The following is an 18,639-nucleotide window of genomic DNA, read 5'->3' on the forward strand; positions in this document are numbered from 1 at the left end:
AGAATTTGGTGGAGATATAGGAAAAGAAAAAATTTCACTGTTCAAAATAAAAGATACTTACAACTGAGTAGCTAGGAAGTCCTTTTGAAATTAAGGGAGAAAGATTTTGCTCACAAAGCAAACTTTCTGGAGTCCCTATCTAGCCAAAATCATTTACTAGTTGATAAAGCTGTGGGTAAGTCACAAAACCTGAGCCTCCGTTTTCCCATCTGTAAAGTGAAGATAATAATAGTTCTGTTGGTTAAGCCTTGTGCATGACTTTGAAATGGGCAAAATTATTGGGTATTCTTCCACTGAAATGCTCAATGTTATCTACGGGGTTCTGGGGTTTTGTGGTTCTAGAGTAGCCTGCTCTTTTGAGTAGGCTATTTTACTAGCAGGCTGCTCCTTTGACTATTTTACTACTCTATAAACTATAGAAACTTGTAGTAATATAATTGTTCTTATCTACAGAGATGGATTTTTTTTGGTACCTTAGAGATACATTTGATTACTACCCTAGTAGTCAGATAATTCAAAATAGAATATTAAGCAATTTCGCCTCTTTCTTGTTTGTCCCTAAAAGTCTGTTCTTCATACTCTGATTTGAATAGGTTGCAATATCTTGCAGATTCGCTCCCTAATTAATGAGTTAAACAATATTTTGACAAATCTTTATTTATATTTTCTGTGAAAATCATGTATTCACGTTCTTAACAAATTATTCTTTGAGAATTTCTACTGAGTTTTGGAGGATCGGCTTAATGATCTATCTTGATGGTCATGCTTAGTTTTATACTTTGTGTTAAGGCTGCTACACTTCCGGTACTTAGGGAGGGGTGGTATAAAGAAGGGGTACTGAGCATTTATAAAAGGGTTGGGGGATGCTGAGAAACGCTTTCCTGACAACAAACTCAGAAGACCTCATTTCCTTTGAGCAATGGAGCCTTAAGGTCAAGGTGGGTGTCAGGTGGAACGAAGTGACCCAGATGGGGGGCCCACAAGGTCTTGGCCCTTCTGGAGAATGGCCCTGGATTTTGGATGCCCTGAGGTCATGGAGTTAATTGCAGGCTTTACGGGGTCCCGGAAGCAGGTAGCCCAATGAGCTAGTTCCCGCCAAACCAACACCCTGGTGGCGAGGCCGACCGGTCCCAGAAGGGCAGTTCTCGCCCCAGGCCTGAGAGGCCCCTCGCCCACGGCCAAGGGGGTGGGGCGGCCTCGCCCGGGGCCGGTGCTTTTCGCCCTCCGTTGGCCGCCAGAGGCTCCCTCTCTCTCCCTCTCCTGGGATTTTGCTGCCGGGCTCCCTCTCTCTGCGGCCCTTGAGTTAATCCCATCAGCCGAGGTGAGGCACCTGTTACCCTGGGCCTTCCTCACGCCCGCGGCCTCCCTCCCATAACACCCCGGCTCCCGGGCGGTTTGGCCCGGCGCGGGGGAGCGCACGTGGGCGAAGCCCCTCACCCCGGCGGGACCCCCCCGCCCCGAGGGCGGCCCGGCCCGGGTCGCCGCCCGCCCGCAATGGCGTTGGGGAGCGCAGCGCGCCTCCCGGGGCCGCCCGCCGCGGGCAGGGCGCGCGTGGGGGCCGCGGCGCGCGTGGAAGCCGCCGCCTCAGCCGCCCTCCGCGCTGCGCCGTGAGGAGCGGGCGGCGGGGCACCGAGCGGGCCGGCGCGGAGCCGAGCCGCGGCCACCGCGGGGCGGGGGGCGCCTCCGAGGAGGGGGTGGGAGCCGCGGCCGCCCGACCCTCCCCGCCGGCGGCGGCTCCCGCTCGGGTAAGGGGGGGCTGTGCACGGGGCGAGCAGTTGGGGAGGGTGCAGAGGAAAAAAATCGGGATGTACAAAGGCTGAGTTGCAGGCTGGGGGTGGGGGTGGGTTGTGGTGGAGGAGCGATAGGTTGGGGATCGGAGGCATTATCAGTGGGTTCTATTGTTTCCTGGCACATTGGGAGGAAAAACAAAGGGATTTATTATTATTACCCTGTCATTTTTTTTTCCTTTTCTTTTTTTAATGTGGCCAGGGAGCTCGGCTCTCCCCGTGCCACACTGGGATCCGCCTGGCAGCCACCGGGAGCCGCAGCCAATGTGTTAGGACTTCAGGTGCTTCTTGGCACAAAGCTAGACTGCGACCTCCTACCGTAGCGCTTGGCGTCACCTGCTCTCCCGGCCCTGCCCCGGGGCCGAGGGACTGCGTCCCGAACCAGGCTTGGGAATCGGCTGCCTCTCAAGTTGGTGTTATTTATGTTTGTCTTTTGTGAGGGCAGGTTTTGAATCCCCCGGCGGCCCCCTCGCCCCCGCCTCCGCCCCGCTCGGGTTCGAACTGGCGGGGGAGGGAGTGGGGGTGTGTGTAGGGGGGAGGGGAGGGTGTGTAAGGCTTAAAGAATGTCAGGGTAGAAGGAAATTGGCGATGCCTTACAGAAAAACAGGCACCACACTCTAAAGCCTTTCTTGTTTGTCTGCATGGGCCATGCATGCGTGCTGGGCCAGGAGCCGAGTTTGGAGCTGATTTCCGTGGAAGTGTGTGCTTCCTCAGCTGATGGTGCGTGAGGGTGCTGCGGCTCGGCCTAGTATTAAAAAACAAAACAAAAACAAAAGGGAAAATCCTTAGAACCCCAAGGTCTGCTGCTCAGCAGATCTCAAAGTCTTTGATTGCTGGCATGTTGGTATAAAATCCAGCTGTGGGCTACAGGAGACAGCAAGCATGCATTGCGTTGCATCTGGGGGCTGTAGTAAGTTCGAGGCAAGGAGGAATAAACAAGTCAGGGCTACAAAGAGAGGTTTCCTGGGCTGTTTACTCTCTTATGGTCACATCCTAATGTATTTATTCCCCTGGGAGTCTACATCTCGCTCTATAACGAAGACTATTCACTGTTAGGAAACTTCCAAATCTTTGAGATGACCGAACTTAGAGTGAAACTTAAAACCATTTAAGAACTTTCTTCTGCTTGTTTTGGTCTGAAACTGCATTAGCCTTACATTGGAGATGCTGTCAATGAGAGTTTTGGACCAAAAAGAGGGAAGTAAGCCTTTATAGGCATGTTTTGGAATTTGTAAACATAAGTTCCAAACTTTTCACCGTTCTAATACAGAAAAAATAAGGTCTATCTGACATGGAGAAAACTGAATGAAGTTCATTTTCTGAACAGTGTGATGATTTCTTAAAGATGAACTGCTAGTTTCTTTTAAGGTCATTGGCAAAAGCAATCAAAGGAGGCTGAAAGTGTTGCTTTCAAGTGTATTTATGCGCAGCTTGTATGTAAGTGATTTGGGGAGGGAGCTCCAAATAGTATTTGAAACATTTTTGTTATCAAAGCTCAATCAGAAATCTAACTTTTAACTTCCCATTTCAGAAAGCAATTTCTTCTGTTTGACGTGTGCTCTACCACTTTGAAAAGGAAGTGTGTAAATGACTAAACAAATTCATATAAGCAAATAAATTCAGAAATTCATTCTTTTTTTTTCATTACAGATCAACCTCTAGTCTTGCTTTGAAAAAGCCATTTTGTGTAACTCTTGACTGAATGATTTCCCAATACACCTGTTGGGAGGATCACTAACAGAGTATGCCATTTGAGAGGTACTTTTTCTTGACCACCTACTGGTGATTAGAGAAGAGAGGTGTTTTGTCTTTCTGGTTTTTTTTTCCCCTGATCATTATGAACACTGGCTTTACACCCCTGAAGTAAAAATGTTGAAAACCGAGTCTTCAGGTGAACGAACCACTCTCAGAAGTGCCTCTCCTCACAGGAATGCATATAGAACTGAATTCCAGGCACTGAAAAGTACCTTTGACAAACCCAAGTCAGATGGGGAACAAAAATCAAAAGAAGGTGAGGGCTCCCAGCAGAGCAGGGGGAGGAAATATGGCTCCAATGTCAACAGAATTAAAAATCTATTTATGCAGATGGGTATGGAACCCAATGAGAATGCTGCAGTCATTGCCAAAACAAGGGGGAAAGGTCGACCTTCATCCCCTCAGAGAAGAATGAGGCCCAAAGAATTTCTGGAGAAAACAGATGGCTCGGTTGTTAAATTGGAGTCCTCTGTTTCAGAACGAATTAGTAGATTTGACACAATGTACGATGGTCCTTCCTATTCGAAGTTCACAGAGACGCGGAAGATGTTTGAGAGAAGTGTGCATGAGTCAGGACAAAACAACCGCTATTCCCCAAAGAAAGAGAAAGCCGGAGGGAGTGAGCTTCAGGATGAGTGGGGTGGTACCAAGTCCAACAGAGGCAGTACCGATTCCTTAGACAGCCTTAGCTCCCGGACCGAGGCTGTCTCCCCGACTGTGAGTCAACTGAGTGCAGTATTTGAGAACACCGACTCCCCCGGTGCCATCGTTTCAGAGAAGACTGAGAACAAGGAATACTCAGTGACTGGGCATTATCCCCTGAATTTACCATCGGTTACTGTTACGAATCTTGACACCTTTGGTCACCTTAAGGATTCTAACGCTTGGTCTCCTCCAATCAAACACAATGATGATACTGAGGATGCTCAGAGGAGTAATACAACTCCAGTACCAGAAGTGGCTTCGAAAAGTGTATCTGTAGTTTCTGTGCCTAGTGAAGAAACACAGCTGAGCAAGGAAGCCGAGGGCTTCACATGTAACCAAGAGACTCCTGACAGAATTGACAAAGACATCCCTGAAAATAAGACAATGCCAGAGTCTGATATTCCGTCACCACAAAATGATCCTTTAGAAGATGCTGAAGCTAATTTGGTTGGACGTGAGGCAGCAATGCAACAGAAGGAAGAGCTTGCAGGTGGTGATTTTATCTCTACTGCTGCTTCTGGAGCCAGTTGTGGAAAGGAAGTACCCGAAGATTCAAGTAATTTTGAGAGTTCCCATGTTTACATGCAGAGTGACTATAATGTATATAGGGTCAGATCCAGGTATAATTCAGACTGGGGAGAGACAGGCACTGAACAGGATGAGCAGGAAGATAGTGATGAAAACAATTACTATCAACCGGATATGGAATACTCAGAAATTGTTGGATTGCCAGAGGAAGAAGACATCCCAGCAAATAGGAAAATTAAGTTTAGTAGTGCTCCAATTAAGGTAAGTATGCTTTTGAAGTTTTTTCTAAATTTGTTTTTAGTATTTGGGCCTAACTGTGTGCAAAATACATTTGACAACTTATAGTTGATTTAAAAAGGTTGGAGTTTGAGAGATAACCGTCCTGTTCCTTAATGTGCTTTAAAGTTGCATCAACCACTATTGAAAAAGTTCAGTGATTGTGAGATACATTCGAATGGACTGGAGTAGGAATAATCTGAACACTGAAAAGGAGATACTGAATATCTTCTTTCATTAGTTTTATCTAAAATTCCCATACATAATAAAACTTTCTGATTGTAGACATAGGATATGACTTATAATGTACAATGGGAGAGTTATGGTAACCTGGAAATAATATTTTTTATTCATTTGCTTATAGAAATCTGAGTTATCCCTTACTTAAATGTAAGTGGGTTGAGAGGATTCTTGGAACTTTTCCTTTTGTATTGTTACTTGGTAGTGAAAGTTTGATTCATGGAAATGTATTAGCGGACTTAAATACTATAATTGGAAAGCTATCACTGTAAATAGCTTTGAGTTCAGAATTTGTTATGTAGTTTTAAAATGAAATCTTGCGCAACGAAGGAAAATTGATTTGCCATTCCTGGATTTATTTTTACCTCATCAAAACTGGATAAAAGCCAATTGAATTTGATACACTATTCTAATGACTTGACTTTTAACATTAGGCATAAAAGAATAACAAAGTACATTAGCAGCGGGTGGTGAAACATTATTAGCTGATAATGGTAATAGGGACAGGAGGGGGCTGGTTGAACATCAGAATTTCCTGGAGTGTTTTTTCAAAGTTTACTTGCCTACCCAGCTCAGTCCTTAGATTCCGGAATGCTCTTCTGAGGGAATCTGGAGGGTTGTGGTGGCAGAATGTGTTGAAAACCCCTTTCTGGGCTGGGGGCTTCTAGCTTACACAGTGTAAGTATGATGGATTTGGAATTTGAGATGGGATCTTTTAAAATTATCCCCTCCGAAATCTAAAATCACTCTTTATTATTTCCAGCTTTTGTAACTTCCATATAAGATTGTAAGATTTATAATTCTTATAAATATGGCAAAGAGAAATTTTGATACACTCCATAGCAAAGAGAACTCTGATCTTACTTTATGATATACTATTTTGAAATGAAATAATAACCTGTGAAATTATTTGTAGGTGTTAGCCGGCAAACTTTCCTTCATTGGAGTAAGGCAAAAAGTTCTGGATCAGAATGGACCATGTCAGTTAAACTCTGTTTAAAATAGAATGGCGAATCTAGTTTCTAAATAAGCCAGGTTTCTTTCCTGTGTTTCACTACTTTCCTTGTTTATTCTCTCTGCTATCCCCAATTCCAGCACCCTCTTTAGAGGTGCTCATCCTCCGGCTTACTCATTGAGCTCCTAACTTTCATCTTCCTTGTTCTGTTTGGAAATGCTTCCTTTTGAGCATCCTCTTTATGCTCCTTTAGGAAGAAAGCAGTAAGATTAAATTGTTTCACATTGAGCAAGGCAGGAATAACAGAGACGAACTCTCTGAGGAGTTTGTTAAACTCAGTGACTGACTCCCTAATAGGAGAATAGCAGCTCAGGAAAATTTGTCAAGTAGAACACCAAATGGGGCCCCAGCCTTGTATTTGGATCCTATGCTGCACAAAATGTAACCACACAGTAATAGGTTTAATGGATTTAAAGGATTTATCATTGAACTATGGCTGTTCATATGTAAACAGACTTTCTGGGTACCATCTTTGGGATTCGTGTGTTTCCCCCCCCCCCCACCTATTTGCTAGAGACTATTTCATATAGCAAAGAAAGAAATAGAGTACATACATTTAAATCACACCAAGAGTAGATCAAACATAAGATTTGTGAAACCGAAAGATAATGCATTGCGTTTTCTTGGGCAGTTAACAGAACTTGTTGGAGTGGATTAAGTTTGCAAACAGAAGATTCATTCTTAGCCCTTGGTAATGAGTAAGACAATTACTCTTTCTTGTTGTTCTCATTGTTTAACATGTAAGTGGATTCACTTGGAAATTTGAGAGCTACTTTTCTACTGGTGGTGGTGTTTGGATTATTCTCCACTTAAGATTTTGCTCAGAGCGTGGGAATCCTTAACTAAATTCAGAAGTATTTATTGAAGGCTTATCCCAGGTCTTGTCTTTTGGTGTTAGCTGCAGAAAAATAGAAAAATCTGTAAGAATCCTGCTTTTTTCTGTGAACTTGTAGAATCAGTCCATAAACACTTGGTATTTAAAACCCTTGTAATGCAATTTAAAAGCCTGTGCCAAAATGTCTAATGTCCTATGAGTACTTTAACTGTAGTTGTCTGTACTGTGTAGAGTGAATGGGATATCATGGATCATATATGTGTTTCCTTATTCTCTTCATAAAGCTTTATTTATGGAATGGGAAGTTCTGCTTTCTACCCTAAATCTTTTCCTTTGAAATTTAAATATACTCCGTCTTTCAGAAGCAACAGGGAATGTATTTCTTACAGGAATGATCTTTGAAACTTTTACATTCTTTTCCTGATAGTCTCATTCTTCACTAGGATATTCTCAGCATCTAGTCTTTTATTTAAGATCTTGGTTTTGATTTCTCTGTGTAATGTTGTTCTCAGTTTATATTTTAATTGTTCTGTAGATGTTTTAAATAGAGATTTTCTGAAGATGCCTTAAACCTGGACCTAGAAAACTTCAAAATAATAGCTGATCTCTTTTGTGTAGCATGTTCCTTACACATAATTGTTGGTGACTTTTGGAAGTGGTTGGATTGTATTGCTGACTGGCATTTAGTATGACTTCCTTATTTTTTCAGGACACAGTTGTTTCTTGATGCACAGGTTGATGTAGGTCATAGGCTTGAATGTAAAACATTAGAAAGGAATTAATAATAGCAAATATAAATTCCAATGTTGAGATAGGGAGTGAGGTAGTGTTATGAGCCATACTCATGTGGAATTATGTCTTCATTCTCAGGAATTTCTCAAAACCTGAGGGATTGAATTAATTAAATATGTTTCAGATACATTAAGGAAAGGATGACATTTTCGTTGTTTTTTTCTTAACTAAGAACATTTACTTAGCCCTTACTCAGGAGCAATGCAAATGTAATAAATATGTAAAATGACAAGCCGATTAAGCCAGCAATTACTGGGGAGTGGGATCATATACAGTCCATTAAGGAACCATCTTAGGCTATTCTGCTTAATTCTGATCTGGGATGATATTTCTAAAGTCACAGCAACCCCGTTAAGGAAGTGATACCCTTTTGTCCTTTGGATTGTTGTTCTTGAAACATGGCATATCTGAAAAAGGAGATTTTCCCAACTCCCACAAGGAAGGATATTACAGGGTTAAAGCTGAGGTGAATTGTGCTATACTTTTCTGAGCTTTCATCAAACTATATGAACTTTGTAAAGCTGGGGTGCAAAGGAAAAGCCCCAAGGGTAGCAGTGCTTCTCCAAACCTTACATGATAGTTGTTGAAAAAGGATCCTTTAACATTCTCTCCCTTTCTTGGGACTGAGTTCTTGTCAGGAGGTACTGGAGGCCTTTTTCTACAGGATGTTATTTAGAGCATGGTTCTTCTGAGATCCAAGTTTCTGTCTTTGTGGCGCTTTCTCTTTCTTCCTAGCCTTCCTGCTCAGCACTGCTTAAAGGTTAATATGAATATGAATCATGAGGGATCTTTTAAAATGCAGATTTCTGATTCATTAGGTTTTATGGGAAATTCCCTTTTCCTTGTAGTTAGCCTGCAAGTACACTACCAGGTAAACTATCCCAGAGATTATGGAATCCATAGGCTGAGCAATTTTGAATGCTTGAATCACATAATTTTTGAAATCAATTTACAGTAGACAGCCATAGGCAAGAGCAAGCCGTGGGTAAGTTAACACAGTTAAGATAAGGTACAAATAAGGTTGGAAGGACCACCATGCTGAGTCCTGGGTACTCATTGTTCATGTGCCCCGTCCCTGTCTCTTCATATCAGCTTATCCCCATTGGTGGTGTGGTTATGGGGACTGGAGCTGATAATTGAGCAAAGACTCTCCAAGATAAAGGTGCCCAGGGCCGATGATACTTGCAGTAGGGAAGAGAGTGAGGGCAAGTGCATTTAGATACAGCTGTAGCCTTACCAGTTTGCCTGCTGAGAAGCCATGGGTCTTATTTGTGTTTTTTGGGTAGAACACCTGTGGGTCCAGAGTAGAACCATGTCGGGTGTCCTAAGTGAGTGGCTGATACGGAGATGACGCAGCTGTCAGCCCAGAGATGGCATGGTGATGGCTTGGTCATTCCACCATTTCTACTTACCAGTAAACCTCTGTTTAACAGATTTTCTATTTTGAAAAGTCTTATAGGTTATGAACTTACCTATTTTTAGCACACCCTGTGGACTTTGCCTTTGTTTTACAAACTATCACTGTACTTAATCCAGCTTAGATTCATTATTTACCGCCAGTGCTTATCCCTTCTTATGCATTTCTTCAATTCCATTTATTTTCTTGACTTACAGAATAGAATTTAATATTCTTTAATAATAAAGTGACATCAGAAAACGTTAAGTCTGGGGTGATTTTTTTTTCTTTTAAGATTTATTTATTTATTTATACAAGCACTGGGTACAGTCAGAAGCATGGGAGGGTGAGAGAATTCACCAGAGCCAAAGCGGAGAGCAGAACAGGCAGACTGACGAAGTACACTGCTGAAGGGAGCAGTGGGCGACAGGAGAGGTCTGCGCGCCATGTGGGACCCTTGCCAGAAGCCAGGGATCGAACCGGTGCTACAGAGGCTACGGGCAGCTTCGCAACCCAGTGCTCAACCTCTGTGCCACCGGGGAGGCCTTGGGGTGATATTTTTCTAACAAGCTCTCAGGTGGTGCTGTTACTGCTGATCAGCAGACCATTATTTGGCACATGATTTTGAAGTATAATCTTTGGGCTCCTGAAAATGGCTGTGCAAAGCAGAGAAAGCCCCTTTAACAAATTTGCTTTCCTGGATCTGCTACAGCCAGCTGTACAGGATATTCTTTGATGATAAAACAGGTGAAAACTTGTAAAGTGAGTGAGGCACTTTGTTTCTGGACACCAAAGTGGATTATAATCCCTAAATTCATAAGCAATTTGATTATTTCAAAAGTCACATCCTAGACTCTTTGAGTGGTCTTGAATTTGTAAATACAGACACAGGAGGAAGTTGCTCTTAGTAGATTCAGATATTTCATTTCTCTCATTTTCCTGGAAGACTAGATTAATACATTTTAGAGAGTGTAAGATTATTATTTTATTTGGTTTGTCTTTATATTGGATAACTTTGATGCCATAACATTTATTTATTTATTTTAAAATAATTTTATTTTTATATTGCCCATACATTTGCAACCCCCCATTCTGACCCCAATCCCTCCCCTCCCGCCCCCCACTCCCCAAAAACTGTCTCTGGTTCATAGTTTTTTGTTGATTTTGATTTTCACTTTCTTATAGTTATTCATTTTCCTGGTCCCTTATTTAAGTTCTCTAGATTCCTGCTATGAGTGAGACCATCCGTTATTTTTCTTTTTCTTTCTGATGCCATAACATTTAAATTGAACTTCCCTTTACATTTTAGTGTTTTGTAAATGACCAAGTAAATTAAATATATAAAATATTTTAATGTATTCTGTAAATATTCTGTGAATATTTATTGAATGAACCCCTTTTCTAAAATCCAGAATATATACAAATTTTTTTTCCATTAAAGTTGGTCATTGGTGTCTAAAAAGTTTCCTATAGTGAACTACTGCAGACATTTGGTGGCATTAATTTGTAGTAGAGATGTGAAGTTTCCTGCCTTTGGTATTATTTGTAATTTATCTTCCTTTACAAACTTCCTTACAAAGGACACTAGTTGTTGGGTTGATGGACTGTAAAGATAAGAGGTTGAAGTAACATGCCCAACAGTACTAATTTGATTTAAATCTCATCTGCATTAAAGTTTTTCTTACATCTTCACTGCTCAAAAAGGAAAAAAGGTCTCAGAATTTTTGTAGAATTAGATACAATTAGATACAGAATTAGGAATACAATTAGATATAGAATCTATCAGTATAAATTCAAAAAACATTTTTTCCCCCCTGATCACTTTGAAAAATTCCCTTGGATTCTCATCTCTTCATTTTGATTTGTGACATAGAAACTTAAAGATGAAAAATACTTCAGGGTAATCTAATGCAATTTCCCACTCACTTCAGGTAGCCCCTCAATGATATATTGCTGACAGATGATCATTCCGCTTCTGCTTGAATAATGCTACTTATTGGGAGTTTCTTATTTTGTAAGGTAAAAGGAAAGTTAGGAGGAAGGACTTGCTCTCTCTCTCTCTCTGTGTGTGTGTGTGTGTGTGTGTGTGTGTGTGTATGAAAATGTGCACACATTGTAAATAGATGATGTTTATTGAGGTAGAATTCAAATAATACAAAATTCACAATTTTAAAGTGTACACTATCAGTACTCTTCAGTATCATCACAATGCTATGAAACCCTCACTATTGTCTACTTCTAGAACATTTCCATTACCCTGGGAAGAAGCCCTGTGCCTCCTAGCAGTCATTCCCAATTGCCCTTCTTGCCTCATCCTGTAGCAAACACTAATCTACTTGCTGTCTCGACAGATTTGCCTCTTCTGGACAGTTCATATAAGTGGCACCAGAGGCAATGCCTTTTAAAAGGAATGCAGGAGACACAATGAGGATGTCTTGGGATATGTTAAAATTTGAACCACTGTGATAACAGTACACTCTTGGAGAGTCTGGAGAGCAAGGACAAAAGAATTTTCAGATGGTGACATGGTTTAAAGATTATACGTCAAGATGTGGGAGCTGCAAATGCTCTCGGCCCTTTTGTGCAGTTTCATGGAGAGAAAGAAGACAGCAGGATCTAGGAAGGATTATTCTTTTATGTTGATTGGTTTGTTCATGAACACACTTTACTGTTTCAAAGTGCTCCTCATCATTCAATAATTCAATATGGATTTTATATGTTATAACTATCTCTGATTTGGGACAGGTATTTAGTTTATTATATATTGTCTACTCCAGCATGCTACACACACACACACACACACACACACACACGTGTATGTATGTTACTACTAAATATTATTGACTAGTAATAAAAATAACACCCAGAATTACTTGATGTTGTGTAAACTTGGACAGATCTGCCTCTTGAGACCTTGATTTTCTTATTAGGAAATGAGGCTGTCTCATAATTGATCACCCAGGCTCCCTCCAAACTTTATCTTACAATTCTCTGATTATCTCTTAAACATATTCACCTGGTATATTATTATAAATGTTTGTCGTGTTATTTCAAAGGAAAATTTTAGGACATTTTTTGAAATATCAAAACAAAGAATTTATAAGTTGTTGTAAAGAATATAATTTATGCTATGGGTAATAATAACGAGTTCAAAATGATTAAAATATAAAGTCCAAGGCAGCACATTTTTATGGAAAAGCTTTGAGAGCAATTAGACTTTTGAAAGTATGGATTGAAATATATATTAAAATACTCTGCTGAGAAACCTAAGAATAAAGAAAGAAATGTTTTATAATATAGTTGCTGACATATTAATTGCTTCACTCACTTTTGTTCTGGAAATAGCTCCCCAGCACAGTTCAACATGATTGAGATATTGATAATTTTTTGCACAATTACTAATTTTTAGCCAAAGTTGCTCTCTCTGTCTCACACACCTATCATTACAAAGAGGACAATGAAATAGACAGAGTATAAAGATATTTAGAATTTTTGTTTTGGAGGAGAAAAGTCTTGTTCTTGACTTAATCTATTTCAGAGGGATTTAAACTTTTTTTTTTTTTTGGTGTAGTTAAAACTGTTCCTCATATATATGAAGAAAAATAATTTTAAATGACAGGGCATATCGAGGTATTAGTCTCCTCTCTTTTTCAAGTCACATGATGAATTTTGTTCAGGAAAAAGCTGATCTTCCAAACTGTTTCTGTACCAGCTGAAGCACAGTGGGTAGATTGGTACACATAGTGATTGACAAGGGTCAAAAAGATAACGGAATTATGACCATGGAGGCTTCTTTTCAGGAGTGACCAGGTGAGGTTTTCAGAGTAGGTATTTGCTTGTTTCTCTCTTGATAGTTTTGCACTGGCTTGGCCCTGAGAAAGGAAGTGGCTCTTGCCATGAGTCTGCCTCTGTGCAGACTTTTGTCTGTGCAGACAAATGTGCACCTTCTGTCTCTTGTATTTCAGACCTCTTCTCCCCAAATTGCATTTTATTTCTACTCTTCTTTCAAAAATACGTAAAGGTAGAGCTTCCTGGAGAGTACATTCATACTGGAAAATTGGTCTAATCTTGAATACAGGGATTTAAAATAGTACTCTAAGTCAGAGAGGTGCCTGTTCGTACTTTTGAAGAGTTTTCCTTCCATTGTGAAGTACTGTGTAGAGAGGAAAGAAGTTTATTGGTTGGTTCTTCAGACCCACCTATGAATGGATATTGTATTGATTGGTTCTTGTACACTAAGGACTTGTTTCAAATAAAATGAATAGGCAGACTTGTTTCCTACTGGAAGGAATAGACAAATTCACACTTTCATTGTGAATCAACTGATTGATATAAGTAGTTCTTTTAAAGAACCTCAGGAGAAAAAGCAAAGCTTATTGTAGGACATTTGAATTTGATCATGTGCACCAAATACATAAAACTACTTTTAGGGCCTCCCTGGTGGCGCAGAGGTTGAGCGCTGGGTTGCAAAGCTGCCAGCAGCCTCTGCAGTGCCAGTTCGATCCCCGGCTGCTCCCCGGTCACCAGAGGAGGGTCCCACTTGGCGCGCAGACCTCTCCTGCTGCCTGCTGCTCCTCTCAGCAGTGTACTTCGTCAGTCTGCCTGCTCTGCTCCCCGCTCTGGCTCTGGTGAACTCTCTCACCCTTCCGCACTTCTGACTGTACCCAGTGCTTGTATAAATAAGTAAATAATAAATAAATTTAAAAAAATTTAAAAAAACACTACTTTTAGAAGTTTACTCTGTAGGTAGACTAAAGGGCAGTAAGTTATGTATCGCTTATTATAATAGGCTATGCCCAAACCATCTGTGTATTTCCTCTTAGAAATTTTAAGATTGAGTACTGAACACTAAACAAACAACATTAATGAAAAACAGAAGCTGGACTATCTATGAAAACCTATGATGTAAAATCTATGATGTTTTAAAGGAAAACAGAACTCAAGAAAAAAAATAATAATGTGTATCGGGTCTTCATTGATTTTTGATCCTTGTGTGTAACACTAAAAAAAGGAAATTAGGATCAACCATATATGCAATTTTCTGTTCGGTATATTTGTTGGCTAAAATAATTTAAAGTCTTGATATACACTACTGAGTTATTTGGAAGGGTTGTATTATTTTATAATTAGTGTTGCATTGGAATGGTTGTCTCACAGTCTGCACTACCAGCACTTGATATTATTTGTATGCTTTATAGTTGTCAGTTTGGTAGGTGAAAAATGTCCCTAAAATATTTTGTATGTATTATGTTAATTTATTGATCAGGTTGAATGTTTTTATGTGATTGAAGACCTTTTTTAGATACGAGTTCTATTTATCTTTTTTTGGCCAGTGTGTGCTAATAAGGAGTGTATAGTGTTATTTGTCCTGGTAGAAAGTTAGAAAAATTCATATATCTAATACCTGGTTAAATTAATTTTGATATATGCATATAGTGTGCTAGGGTAAAGCTACTCCAACTCATGTTTTCTAAAAATTATAAAGATTTAGTGTTTTGACTTGTTGAATTATTGAACCTCAACAGATTTTCTCTCTGAAGTTGAGAGAATAGAGGTGTTATGCTTAGTATTTTGCCTATATGTAACCCTATAAAAAAAACTTGAATGCACTCACTTCAAAACAGGATTTTGAGTTTTAGGCCTCCACAGAGTCCTTTCGAATATGTTTCCTGTTGTAAAACACCAGCTAATATGAGTTTCCTGTTGTTCTTAACAATGTTTTAGCTGAAAAGAGATTTCATTTGATGCATGATTAGACTACATGGTAGTCTACAATATTTTTAGTTTGAGCCAAAGAATCTGTTCCTCTCATGCATTGAAGAGTGTTTTCCTTTTGAAAAGCTTTGGTAGATAATGCTAGAGGAGATACATGAAGAAAAAATGTAATTGTTGGGTGGCTGAGTTTTCTGAAATTAGAAGTTTAAAGTACTGTTTCTGGCCTAATTAGATCAACTTGTAACTCAAATCTTAGAGTTTTAACTAATTCTGGCATATTATAAATGCCGGTGAAGTCCCAATTAAATTGGCTTACTATGTAATCTGGAGCTGCATTATAATTTCTCATTAGGTGTCCTAAACTTTACTAAAATATGGTTAATGATTTCTCTTTTTTCTTGAAATCTGAGTTTATAGTAGTACTACTTAGATGATTGTATATAATTGTAAGAATTATTTAAAGGGAAAAAAGGCAGCATTATTATGCACCCAACCATGTTTGAGTTGAGACTTGTGTTTTTCCATTGAAAACTATCTTGCTGTGGAATTTTTATGTTGCTGATTCAGTTTTTGAATGAGTTTTGAGAGTGATACTTTTAACCAACTAGAGTCCTAAGGATATTGCCCCTTTTGCGCATGTAGCAAGTCACACATTTTAGTTTCTTGTTTTGGCTCCTACTGTCTTGTGAAATTTTTACCTTGAATCTAGAAAGGGCTCACTCACTAAATAGAGTTGATCCCTCTCAGAGGAGATAGCAGAAAAAACTGAGACTGTTGATAGAATGTTTAAGCAGTGTGTTAGTCAGGTTCTCCAGTTGGCAAATCCAAGGTCTGCAGTGTGGCTCATTGTAGAATAAGTCCAAAGGCTGTCAAGTTGTACTTAGGGAAGACCCCAGACTGGAGACCAAGTGTGTAAGTCTTAAACCAGCTGGAGAATTCCGTCTTACTTTTGCTTGGGGAAGCCAGTCTTTTGTTTCCTTTTAGACCTTCAAATGATTGGATGAGGCCTACCCACATTACACAGGGCAATCTGCTTTACTCAAAGTCTGCTGATGTAAATGTTAATCTCATTCAAAAACACCCTTAAAGAAAACATAAAGAATAATGTTTGACCAAGTATTTGGACACTGTGCCCAGTTAAGTTGACACATAAAATTAATTGTCACAGGCTTTTACATTTGGTTGCACCTTCTGAAATGGTTTCAGGGAGAAAACTAAATTTTTCCACTAGTTTTAGAGGAGAAATTGGTTCTTCCTTCTTTCTGTCATTCTTAGAAAACCTGCTAAATGGACTCTTCTTCTCGGGCCAGCATCTTGGAGGAGGATGAGGAGGATCACGTGGTTTGAAATCAGACCTGGAGTCTGAACCTGCTGACAAAATCAGCAGGTTTAAACTTGGAAGGCAGGGACTTAGCTGTTTTATGATTCTATCTCCAAGACTGTCACGCTGCCTAGCACACAGTAGGTGTATAATCAGTGTTAGCAACCTTCGATGCTCATCATCTTTGCTCCTTCCCCTTTCCTACTCCCTTTTCCCATCTGAAGTCCAAATTAGGATGACGATGATAATATTTGTACTTGCATAATGATTGTATAATTTATTTATAGGTAAAATCCTTCAAGTTAGCAGTTATAAATGAAAGCTGAGTGATTCTATTACAGATTGTCATTTTTTTTTTTTTTTCTGGCTTGCTCAGGCTGTTGTGCTCTCTTTCATTTTGAGAAGTCCCAATCCATTGCCCTGTAAGGTAATGACAGTTTATAAGTAACCAGAAACAGTCATTAAAGTATGGTTGCTTGAGATATGGCTGTGAAGGTTGAAGGGGGAGGGTATACATTTTCTTGAACTTTATTTATTCTTCAAGTGATTGCCCAAGCTTGTAATTAGTTGTGAGAGTATATAAAAATTGAAGCTCCATAGGAAAGTTGTAAAGCTACTTATTTAAAAATTGCAGCAATTTGCCTAACTTTAGTAACTTGAGTATGTATGTATATCTATATCCTTACAGAAGTTAATTAAAGAAGGCAATTGGACTACTTCTTACTATTAAATCTCTTCCCTTCCTTTTACTTCCTGACTTGTTTATTAAAATGTCGTTTCTTTTGTTCTTTTCAGTCATTAGAGTAGACTTACTTTTTTGCATCATTTCTGATACTGATTTAGATAAGACATTGGTTTTAATCCCAGAGTGAAGGTATAATTGTGTAATTATTTTGGTAGTTAGTTGTCTTATTCTCTAATCAAACTCTTGGTGAATATGACTTTTGTTTGTCAAGAAAATAGCTTTCCATTTTTCTAAGTGACTTGTAATTAATTAGTAATTACCTACATGGCAACATGTAATCCAAGGTCTTAAATAATATTTTTTGTCTGTTTTCTCCATGAATTTTATTATCTAGAAGATGTCTGACAATTGTCATTAGGCTAAAATATGAAATTGTTGCTTGCTCATGTAAATTAGTTTATGTACAAAATGTATATAATTTTCTTCAGGCAGAAATAGCTTTTAATGGCAGTCTAAGGAAGAGAATTTCTAAGCTGTTTTCTGCATTTTTCTTTTTAAATAAAAATACAGTACTTTTTGAGAGTTTATATGTGTGTATGCAGAGAGACACAAAAGTTTCCATAAAAAATTACCTTTTAGTGCTAGTGATGTTGGTAAGAATATATGATAATATGAAATTTCATCATGCTATTTGAATGAATTGAGCCAGTATGTCAAATGTGATGTTATTATTACTGATGGCATTTTTTCAGGATTAATGATTATAACATTCTATAACTACTGTATAGGCATTAGTCAAGGCTGATAAATCACTTATTCTGATGTTTATAAAGAACTGGTTATGCTGCAAATGTTTTGAGAGGGGCATTGTCTTCTGAGTTGATTGATAACAGTCAACAAACATTATTGAATATACTTGATATGTGTTGAGCTTTAGGCTCTGCTGTGTGGATATTAAGATAAATGAGACAATTCTTTGCTCCTCAAGAAATTTATAATCTTGTGAAGAAGATAATAATAAAAAAATTACAGGATATCGTAAGTGTTGTGATGTAACCATCAGCGTAGGGTGGCCATATATAATTTATTGTCCGTACTGTGACTCCAGAAGAAAAAAAGGGGTGAGTAATTATATATATTTGAGAAATTGTGTTTGTGCTTTTTTTTTTTTAAAATAGAACATAGTCTATTGCTTAGTCTTTGTATCACATAATGTCTAGGGTAACTATATAATTCACTGTCAGTTTGGAACACTTTTTAATAGTGAAGGGAGTGTTATTGATACTGAGGTGGGAATGTAGCTTAGGATTGACCCAGGGCAGCCAGTAAACATGGTCACATATATATCAGGGCACAGAGGGGACCCTTGAGCTGGTGTATCTTTCTTCATTGGGAGGAAGGGAATCATCTTAGAGGGCTTCTTAGAGGAAGTGTTACTTGAAACCTCAAAAAATAAGAATCAATTTGATAGAGAAGTGGAATGCCCTAAGTTGAAGGAAAAGCATGTTTGAATTAACTGTACACAAATCATATCAGCTAAAAGAACAGTAGGAAAGTGTGTATGTATGTGTGTGTGTAAGAATGTAAAG

General features: G+C 39.2%; 1 protein-coding gene across 9 annotated transcripts in view; it reads left to right on the top strand.

Annotated features, from left to right (window-relative positions):
* Positions 1-1,239: 1,239 nt before the first annotated feature.
* Positions 1,240-18,639, top strand: part of PPP1R9A (protein phosphatase 1 regulatory subunit 9A) — a 292,878-nt gene continuing 275,478 nt past the window's right edge. For 7 of the 9 annotated variants that reach the window (XM_054692354.1, XM_054692357.1, XM_054692361.1 and 4 more), the window contains exons 1-2: positions 1,240-1,321; positions 3,438-5,036. In XM_054692354.1, coding sequence (XP_054548329.1) covers positions 3,657-5,036 — 1,380 coding nt within the window. In that variant the 5' untranslated portion in view covers positions 1,240-1,321; positions 3,438-3,656. Of the gene's footprint in view, positions 1,322-1,706; positions 1,746-1,993; positions 2,197-3,437; positions 5,037-18,639 lie in introns of those variants that run through there. The other 2 variants (XM_054692355.1, XM_054692356.1) reach the window with 2 other exon arrangements.

The sequence above is a fragment of the Talpa occidentalis genome, unplaced genomic scaffold, assembly GCF_014898055.3.
Source record: "Talpa occidentalis isolate TD23 unplaced genomic scaffold, MPIMG_talOcc4v2.1, whole genome shotgun sequence".
Lineage (NCBI taxonomy): Eukaryota > Metazoa > Chordata > Mammalia > Eulipotyphla > Talpidae > Talpa > Talpa occidentalis.